The sequence below is a fragment of the Podarcis liolepis genome, assembly GCF_965112155.1.
Source record: "Podarcis liolepis genome assembly, chromosome: 11".
In the NCBI taxonomy this organism is placed as follows: domain Eukaryota; kingdom Metazoa; phylum Chordata; class Lepidosauria; order Squamata; family Lacertidae; genus Podarcis; species Podarcis liolepis.
This window is the reverse complement of record NC_139565.1, coordinates 34,172,201-34,183,003: the sequence shown is the minus strand read 5'-3', so window position 1 is coordinate 34,183,003 and position 10,803 is coordinate 34,172,201. Positions and strand designations below refer to the sequence as shown.

The following is a 10,803-nucleotide window of genomic DNA, read 5'->3' as shown; positions in this document are numbered from 1 at the left end:
TCGTTTTCACAGCCACCTCTTTCACCTCAGTGAGGCGTTTCGGAAAGAAGGGAGACAGGCGCAAAAGAAGACGCCCCGGTTGAGGTCCTCGGCGAGAAGCTCCCGCGGTGGGTTGTGGGTCATCCTCCCTCTCTCTCTCAGGCTCCTTCGGGCGAACCGGCAGCAGCTCCAGCGGGAGGAAGATGGGTGAGCGGAGCGGGGCGCTTTGGATTTGGGAACGCGCGAGTTGCCCCTTCCCTGGGCTGCCTTGTTAAGAGGTTCTCAGTAACGTGGTCGAGCTGGCTTGAGACCAGAAATGGCATGGCAAACACGTGTTTTCCGTGCAGACGTGACGTTTCAGTTTGCGGGCTGCTCTTTTTTATCGGGGGGGGGGAACAAATCGTTATGGCAGGGGTATGTTTCTCCAAGTTATCTACTTTGATACTTTTTACACCTCAGGTTAAAGCTCCCGCGCCTCCCCGCCCCCAATGTTCATGGACTGTTTAACTTTTCAAACTTCGTAGTACCATTCTATGCATTTTCTGCTGCCCACTATTCTATTATTGAATTTATTGTTATTATTATTACTATTTTACTGGAAATATTGATGCACATCCTCGCTTGTAGGGATCCAGCAGAAATTCTTAGGTGGAGGAAGGGCGATGGCATATTTTGCTGATGACCCTGCAGCCCCTCAGAGCCATCTCCATCCCACTGCTGCAGCTTTTGTGGGGGCTGCAGCAAAAAGGAGGGTTTGGTGCAAATCACTCGCACCACCCACTTCCTCCAAGCATGTAGGGAACACTGCTGATTTCTGGTCTGAATACAAACGACTGAAGGATATTTTTGTAATAAAATAGCATATATTTAAGCTCAAGCATCAGAAGCTACAGCAGTGCTGTTTAAATGAAGTCCTTTAAAGACAAGCTTAGGGACGTTGTCATTACTTGGTGCATAAAGATGAAAGGCTTTCTCAATTTGTTTTGTCCTTTCAGGCAAGTGCCGTGGGCTTCGGACAGCCAGGAAGCTGCGCAGTCATCGCCGAGACCAGAAATGGCATGACAAACAATACAAGAAGGCACATCTGGGTACTGCTTTGAAAGCCAACCCTTTTGGGGGAGCTTCCCATGCCAAAGGAATTGTCTTGGAAAAAGTGTGAGTGAAGCTTCTTAGTGGGACTAATGAGAGAGAAACTCTGAATGGTTTGTTTGCTTGTTTTGTCCTAGCACCAGAGAGGATATTGAAACATTGCTGTAGCATATAGTAAAACATTTGTGTATTATACCAGTTGTTCTAAATCTGTACAGACTTGGGCATATCTAAGATCATTTATTAACAGTGGACTTAGGAGACTATCAGTACTGTTCTGTGGAGGGAAATGTAAACATTCAGGCCAGAAGTTCAGGAAATTCAGGAAAGTATATTGAGAATCCTTAAGTTATTTAACCATGCTCATTCACACACAAAAAAAGCTTTGTTGATAACACATATATCATAGCATTGGTTTATTCTAAAACTGCAGGATAAAATTTCTGTGTAAACATTTTACAGTTAAAAGTCCTAAAGGATTCACTTTCTGGAGAGTTTTTTAAAATTCTTGTCACTCTGTTCTTATTACTAAAGGTAGAAAATATTGGGTAACTTTTCCCCTTTAAAATTTGTGATTAGCATATGAGGTGATCGTCAGCTATGTTTTACTCACAGCAGACCCAATAAAATGAATGAACATGGCTAAGTAAGGTCCATTAATTTTAGTAGGTCTATTGTTGAGTAAAACTTAGTTGAACAAAACCCACTGTCTACAAAATTATGTTCCACTTCATTATTTTTTTAATTAGTTTAAGTAGTCTAGGATCAGTTACCGTTATGTCTTCTGACTGCCAGCAGAATCCTATAAATGTTTAAGTAAAAAAATAGTAAATTTGAATTAAATATAACTAGCAATGGAACTTAGAATTTTATTGCTCAAATAATTTCTGTTGTCCACTTCATGTTTCGGTGGTGTTGAAGCTAAGCAGCCAAATTCTGCCATCAGGAAGTGTGTCCGAGTTCAGCTCATCAAGAATGGAAAGAAAATAACAGCCTTTGTTCCTAATGATGGTTGTCTGAACTTCATTGAGGTAATCATATTCCATAAACCGTTATTTATTGTATTTATTTATTTATTTATTTTCTTGTATAAATAAACCCACTTTTCATCATATTAATCAAGGGTAGGTTACAACAAATTCCTGAGCCAAACAGGCCAGTACCAACATAAAATAGCACAAAACATTTTAGAAATATAAAGCTAAAGGACCCCTGGACAGTTAAGTCCAGTCAAAGGTTACTATGGGATGTGGTACTCATCTCGCTTCAGGCTGAGGAAGCCGGCATTTGTCCTCAGACAGCTTTCCGGATCATGTGGCCAGCATGACTAAACTTCTTCTCGTGCAATGGGACACTGTGCCGAGTGCCAGCGCGCACGGAAACTCCATTTACTTTCTTGCCACAGTGGTACCTATTTATCTACTCTGACTGGTATGCTTTTGAACTACTTGGTTGGCAGGAGCTGGGACAAAGCAAAGGGAACTCATCCCAACACTCAGATTTGAACTTCCAACTTTATGATTGGCAAGGCCAAGAGGCTCAGTGGTTTAGACCACAGCGCCACCGCTTCCTGTTTTAGAAATATACACAGCTCTAGAAATAGTTCTTTATACAGCAAATGGTACAATCACAGCAACTAGCCACAGTACCTACCCCTTTAAAAGTTTGAGCAAAGTGGTGCTATTGGTGAAAATAATACGCAGTTCAACTGAGAAAAAGAATGAATTAATTTAACCAAACTACTTTATTATAGCTGCTTGTAGTTATAAAAGCTTTAAAAAATGTATGCATGTGTATTTGTTGTGAACAAACACTTCTTGCTTTCTCATTTTATCTGTAGGAGAACGATGAAGTCCTGGTTGCTGGCTTTGGTCGGAAAGGGCATGCTGTTGGTGACATTCCAGGAGTTCGTTTCAAGGTCGTCAAAGTAGCAAATGTTTCTCTGTTAGCATTGTACAAAGGCAAGAAAGAGAGACCAAGATCATAATATCTGTGATGCTGCATTCAGCTATAATAAAACTTCTCATTTGACAATATGTTTCTGAGGAATCTTTTCATAGTAGTTCAGCTTTTTGTAGTATGGAAGTAATTTCACAACAGAATTCTCTCTTGTACAAGTTGGGTTGTTTTAACTTTTACATGGCTTTTCTGTGCAAATGTGGTTTCTAGTTGGTCTGTATATGATTGTAGCCTCAGTTGCAGAAGAATTTGGTTCCATTCTGAACCACAGAAATGAAAGCAGTGTAAAGGAATGTCTACATATTAGCGACACTTTAAAATTCATTCATGCAGCAGTGTGTCACTTTCGTTTAAGTATTGACATAACTAAAAGTTAAATGACAATTTTTGCTTGATGCTTATGTTGCTGGGCTTGCTTATTAAAAAAAGGAGAAAACTAGCCTTTTAAGGAAAAATGGATTTTTGGCAGAACACAATAGTCCATATTTGTTTTTAGATAATCGCCTTTTGCTTGGAGTCTTAAAATGACTTACTTTGACATGCTGCCATTGATTGGTTGAAGACTACAAGGCTTTGTACACTTAGTAAGAAATAAGCCTATTAAAACCAGTGGGACAGAGTTCTGAGTAAATTGGATAGATTTATGAAATTTCCTTTAAATTATCAATTGAAGCTTGCATAGGAGACTGAAACCAACCTATTTTAATTACTGATATGCTGAGACAATTTAATGCAGGTTTATTTGACTCTTCAGAGGTAAACTGCAATGACAGTAAAGTATTCTGTTCCACATTTATCCTTGGATTCTCAGCAGCATCTTGCTGTGGCCTTTCACTCGTATACATATCAAACCAAGATTAATATTTTGATGTTCCATTCCTGTCTAATGTCAAGGAGTCGCTGACCTGCCTTAGATGCCAGCTGCTGTATATCCCAGCCCACGGTGCAGCTATACCTGTGCAATGGTAAAGCTGCAGTATCAGAGAGATTAAGCCGACAGAAACTGTGATATACAGTAGGTGTGCTCTGTCCACAATGTCATGTTTTGCATGCATGCAGTGCACTCCAAAACCATTATCAGAACACAAACACAAGATGGATTATAGTACACAGGCCCATGAGCCTAGCAGCACAGATGTTCTGCTCTACACGCTCAAGTGGCTGGTGTCTTAACGACACCATAAACCATAAGATGTTGCCTGGCACATGGCTGCCTGTTTGCACTCTTGAATTATCCTTGTGCCTAAACAGGGGAGCAGCTCTCCCAACCATAATAAACTGAGAAGTTCAAGGGCTACCATGGCCAGAGAAGCATAACATGTTGAAAGGAGACTACACAAAGTGAGAGGACAGAATTGCAACTAGGCAGGATGGAGGATAGGATACAGATTTGATTGCACATTTCAGAGCAGGATTGCACAGAAGCTGTCTTAGAGCACAGGAGCAGAATGCTAGTCTGGCTCAAATGGAACTATTCCCTCTGTAGTATGGGGAAGGGAGATCCTGAACAGGTGTAAGATTTGGACAAGTAGCTAAGTCTGAGTGTGCTATTTAGCTCAAACTTAGGGAATTTTGCTCAGCTTTTTTCTCAATTGTATATAGATTATGCCTACAAAATGCTGTTGCATAGTAGAATATAACATTTACAAAGCTTTGTTATGGTTGAGAACGCCGTACTTGTTCTGTGCTGCTACCTAAGCTCTTAAGGGCCTACGCATTATAACTCAAGAACCAGATGAGAGGGAGTGATCAGAGTGGAAGAGGAACACACAGACCTTTCATTGTGTGTGCGCGCGTGGCTGTGCCAGCTGGGAAAATGGGTGTAACGGGTTTCTATTGCTCCCTATGCCAATCTTTTCATACAATACGTTAGGATGGGTTGTGTCCTGGGTTTTTTAAGTACTGATTTCGAACAAATACTAGTAATATCATTAGACTGCTGCTTTAAGCCCTGTTATCCTCAAAACATCCCTAGATTTACTTAGGCTGTTTTCCATTGTTTAAAATTGTTCAAAAGACTGTTTATGTTTGTTCAGAAACACATTTACTCTATTGGTTCTTGGCTCATATAGCTTGTGGCCTGGTTTAAATTTTTCTCCACCTGGCAATGGGGGCCAGAGATAATTTTTAAAACAAGGGGAAAGAGCTTGTGCTTGGCATGCCGAAGGTCCCAGTTCCAATCTCTCAGCTTCAGGTAATACTTGGAAAAACCTGTCTTTCAACAGAACTTGCATCTGAGTAGAAATTGTTAGGATTGTGCTGTATGTATCTATGTAAGTCGTAACACCAGGAACTGACCTGACAGTATTTTACGGCTACTTATGGAAACACAAGTGGTCAGAAAACAATATTCTATCAAGAAGGGGGGAATACTGGAGGTGTGATGGCTTTGTAGTGTGTGCCCAAAAACCGATTCAGTAAGTATGTGCAGGTATGAAAATGACAGCCACATTGAAAGGACGTGTACCTGTTTCATCTTCAAGCAGCTGTGATGTGTGAAGGCTATTGCACTTCACAAAGTGTTTAGCGTGAAGGGATCTTCAGTCCTGATGTGTCACCAGCTATCTCTGTTCAGAACTTTTCTCACCTCTGCTTGCCTGAGGAGGTGCTAGTCACATGTATGAATTATCCATGCTGAAAACCATAAAACCTGGGGCCGTTGCCATTCCCTGGATGTAAATGTAGGCTGTGTATAATCCTTCAGGCATTAGGCAGCGCAGCTGGTGTCTTCAGGTCTTCAGCAACGTTTATGTAATCCTGGCCGACACAAGGTTTGCTGAGTTGTGCAACATGTTCTGACTTCTTGTCGAATGTGTAAAACCAGAGAGGATTGGGACATTGGCTTCCTCTGTTAGGGGAGCAAAGAAACACTACTGCCTAACCATTCTGTATCTTTCACATCCTGTTCAAATAGTGTTGCTCCCCAAACAGTTTTCTGTCAGGAGGATCTAAGAAGATACTATCTTCCCTGCCTACGCTTTTCTTTTGAATATCACGTTGTGGAATTTCACACTGGCCAGCTACATGGTTTTATTGTAAACGTTCTTAGCTGATGCCAGGTAAGAGGATTCCAGGTGGGTAGGCAAAGAGATGTCAGCAAGGCAAAAGAAAAGAAGAAGAAGAGGTGGACCATTTACCATTGCGAAGAGCCTCCATATTGAACCTGTTTGTGTGAGGTACCATGCTGCGTCGCCATTATGGCTCTGTGGCACCTCCAGGCTCAGACAACGAGTAGACTACTTTCAATGAGGTGCCCTCCAGATATTATTGGACCAGAACTCCCATTAGCCTCAGCCAGCATAATGGGAGTTAAGAACCAACAAGGACCACCTCTTTCCATATGAACCTACCCAAACCCTGGGATCATTGTGTGCCTCTTCCTCGAGAAGTCTGGAGGGTGGTAACATGAGAATGGGCCTTCTCTGCAGTGGCTCCCCATCTATGGAATGCACTCCCCAGGGAAGTTTGCCTGGTGCCTTCATTATAGACCTTTAGGCACCAGACAAAAATGTTCCTTTTTAACCAGGACTTTGGCTGATTTGATTGACATCCTATGCCCTTTTTAAATGTGGGTTTTGGGGGGGGGAGTTATTGGGATGTTGTTTTTATTTTGATTATGTATTTTGTGTTCTTGTATTATGATTTTTTTTTGGGGGGGGGACGCGGGTGGCGCTGTGGGTTAAACCACAGAACCTAGGACTTGCCGAACAGAAGGTTGGCGGTTCGAATCCCCGCAACAGGGTGAGCTCCCTGCTCCTGCCAACCTAGCAGTTCAAAAGCACGTCAAGGTGCAAGTAGATAAATAGGTACCGCTCCGGTAGGAAGGTAAACGGCATTTCCGTGCGCTGCTCTGGTCTGCCAGAAGCAGCTTAGTCATGCTGGCCACATGACCCGGAAGCTGTACGCCGGCTCCCTTGGCCAATAAAGCGAGATGAGCACCATAACCCCAGAGTCGGTCACAACTGGACCTAATGGTCAGGGGTCCCTTTACCTTTACTATTTTGATTTTATTCTGTTATCCACCCTGAAACCTCTGGGTCTAGGGTGGTATATAATAATAGTAATAATAATAATAATAATAATAATAATAATAATAATAATAATAATAATAATTAATGTCTGTTAGGCACCACATTGGCTACCTCATGCCTGCTGAATACCAGCCATTGGATGCAGGGCAGTGACTGACCAGAAGTAAGACTTTGGGGTCATCGTGGATAACTCGAAGATGTTGACCCAGTGTGCAGCAGCAGCAGCTTTAAAAAACCATATTCCGTGTTAGGGCTCATTAAGAAAGGGATTGAAAATAAAACTGCCAATATCAGAGTTTCATTGCAACAAATCTATGGTGTGGTGACATTTGCTGCAGTTCTGGCTGCCTCACCTCAAGAAGGCCATTGTAGAGCAGGAAGAGGTTCAAAAAAGGGCAACCATAATGATCACTGGGCAGGAGCAACTCTCCTGTGAGGTAATACAGCAGCATTTCAGGTTTTTTAGTTAAGAGGTGAGTGAGACGACTTGGTAGAGGTGTATAAAATTATGCACGAAGTGGGATAGGAAAAAAAGTGGTTTCTCTTCCATAATATTAGAAAGCAAGGTGAATCTGTGAAACATGCACACTGTAACTTTAAAGCACCTCTAAAATATATTATTTCCTTCAAAGAATACCCTCACAGAGCTACTGTTCCCACCAACTCTTACAGTGCCCAGAATTCACCTGAAGAAGGAAAAAAAAGTGGACTTTGAATGTGCTTTAAAAGTGTAGTGTGTACATTCGGTGAACGTTGGTCGACTCAAGACAGACAAAGGAGAGTACATCTTCACTCAGTACATAGTTAAACGATGGAATTTGTTCTCACAATATGCAGTGATGGCTTTAAAAGAGGTTTAGATAAATTTGTGGAAGATCAGGCCATCCATGGCTACTAGTCATGATGACTGTGTTATTAGAGGTAATGTGCCTCTTATTACCGTTTTCTTGGGACTCAATGGGGGGGGGGAATGGAAATCCTGTTTGTGGGCTTCAGGACAGGATGTTGGGCTGGATGGGTTATTGGCCTGATCCAGCCCAAGTTCTTCTTATGTTAGATGGTAGCTGTGCACTCAATTCTGTAAAGGCAAGACTTCTACTGATGTGCTCCTTTAAGCTTACAATGCTAGCAGGAAAAGGCCAGCCTAACCTTATCAACCCATCTCTTGTTTTTGCTTTGAGATGATGGCTGCATTACAGCTCATTTTTTTTGCACAATGCTAGCAGGTGAAGAAATGCCCGAACAGCAGTTCCCAAACTGCTTACCATGCTGGAGTCCACTTGTCTTTATTTGGATTTCAAGGAGGCTCTTAAAAATGGCTGGACTCACGCTTGCATCCGGAAAGCGGATTTTGATGATCGTTGCAGCACACCATTGGCAACATTCTTTTTGCAAGTTAAAAACCAAATACCTTTTCTAATGATAACACATTCAGTTGCAGAATCTGAAGGACGGTCAGCGTACATTTTTGGCCCAGTTACTGCTGACAACTTACATCTCGCCTACTTTGTTATTAGTAATTTTTCTTTCCCCAAGGTCTTGTCTTCTGACAAAGGGGGAGACAGATGTGGGAACTTTAAAAAGAACAGTGAAGCTGTGGAAATGTGCTGATAGATAAGGGTAAAACTTGCAAGTGTTTGCATCTTTGGTCACTGAAGCATTCATGTATGGAAGAGAGGTTTTAGTTGGAAATATTTTCATTTCTGGATTGATGGCCCCAGAAAGCTTAAGAGAGAGGGCATAAATGCAGTCCTAGGATCTTTGGGAGTTAGCCCTGGGACCTGTTTTCAGTGGAACATGTGACTAGTAAGAATAAGGCAGTCGCTCTGAGCTTATAAAATGTTATTTTCCTTACTAGGTTCAAATCCCACTTAGCTGGGAGTGGGGAGATCATGTTCTCACAAGCATACAGTTATCATGTTATTGTACTCAGTATCATTTTGATCTGGCGTGTTTTTTAAATGCTCCCTGGAAGACTCATGGCAGAGAAAAGCTTCTTTTGACCAGCCCCCCCCTTATAATTATAGAGGTAAAAATGTTGGTGCCATATATGAACTAATGTCTTTTGAATGCTTCTAAAGTATGCAGATGGGTTCTCCTCCAGCCCTTCTTTTTATTCCCTCAATAAGGTGAGTTGAAATAATTTCAGTCCTGTCTGTTTACATCGACTGAAATTCCCCCCACCCACCCCAGTTCCCTTTCTGATCTTTATTTATCACCACAAACAAATGTTTTACTGTGGTTTCTTTTTTTTCCCCTTCAAAAAAGGGGCGTGTTTTCTGCCAATGCACTTCAGCCATGGGAGTAGTATGATTCCTCTCTTTGTTTTGTTAGGCTGGGCTTTTGTTGTAAGACCTGCATTTGGGTTTCCTGTCAAATGAAAAGTGATCTGGACGCTTACGGGCTGGAGAAGGATTTGGAGATTATCGTATACTCTCTGTATCATTCGAGGAAAAAATAATTAAAGATGGTAAATCCCAAAGCCTAATGGCTGCAGATGCTAAACCCCCTGCTTAATCCTATATCTAGGTTGCATTTGACTGGCCTCCTTAATCGGTCATTTCTTCACATGATCACATCAGTAGGTATATGACACTAGCTAGTAAGCAATAAAGGCAGCATATATTCAGGGCTGCGTACATTGGACCCAAAGAACAACTAAATTCTTTCATCCAAATTTTGCAATCCAAAGAAATTCATTAAACTTTAAGATGTCATGGGACTGCTATTTTTATTGCAGCAGATGAACCTGACTAATACTGACTAAATTATTATTATTATATAATACATCATCATTATCATTACTATTATTACTATCCTCCTCCTCCCAGTGGCAGACCTTGGGATCTCAAATTTCAGTGGCGCCCTGTGTGATGGCAAGAATTGCCCACCTTCTCACGCTCTGTTCTAAATTTACAGAGTCTACTGTTGTTCACCTGATGCTTGGTTCCCAGTGTGACAGAAGTGGTCATACTCCCCAAAGTCCACCTCTGCTCCTCTTCCACCCTTTACCATAAGTTCACAGGGTGGAGAAACATAAAAAGACAGTATTATGATCAATTAAAACAGTTAATCAGAATAATGGGGCTGCTCCTAACATCTTTATATACCTCAGGTGTCGAGGGCAAGGGTAAAGAGATATATTCACATCATATGTCAATGCAAATGTAGATGGATTTATTTTGCCCAATTTATTCGGCTTCCGTTCTTTGGATTTAGGATTTTATGAGCAAGGGCTGAAATAATGAGAAAGGGCAAATGAACTGAGAGCAGACAGTTTACAGCAATGAAGGACACTGGAGCCTATAACTCTTGAGAGTCCTTGATCATTACACGTCTCCTTGCTGGAGGTCCCTGTTTAAATACGTGCTGCCGAGATGTTTCAAGCTTTCATGCATTACTCCACACAAAGTTACATTTTGCACCAGCAGGCAGTGGGGGGCTGCGCTGCTTATCTGATTTCCTAATGCTGGGGTTACTGCTAGTTACTGGGAGGGAAAGGGTGAGTTGGCAGGGAGATTGGTTCCACCACTGCCCCTGAACCATACCCCCTGCTCCTCCTCCTCGCCCCTTCCCCTTCTTGGTAACCAGCAGTGAATCTGGTGTTGGGAAACCAGGTAAGCGGTTTAGCCCAACCTCCCTTTCCAACCATTAGTGATAGAGATCCAGAGTGGTGGTGCTGGGCAAGAATGAGAGAGACTTGGGTTCAAATTCTGCTCTGCCATTAACCCTCCTCCTCCACATT

At 42.0% G+C, this 10,803-nt stretch overlaps 1 protein-coding gene across 1 annotated transcript; it reads left to right on the top strand.

The window, feature by feature from the left end:
- The first annotated feature begins 48 nt into the window (after window positions 1-48).
- Window positions 49-3,102, top strand: LOC310688563 (small ribosomal subunit protein uS12). The gene is made up of 4 exons (XM_083465087.1): window positions 49-186; window positions 975-1,134; window positions 1,979-2,099; window positions 2,909-3,102. Exons 1-4 carry the CDS (start codon window positions 183-185, stop codon window positions 3,053-3,055), a joined length of 432 nt encoding a protein of 143 aa, XP_083321213.1. The 5' UTR covers window positions 49-182; the 3' UTR covers window positions 3,056-3,102.
- Window positions 3,103-10,803: the final 7,701 nt, after the last annotated feature.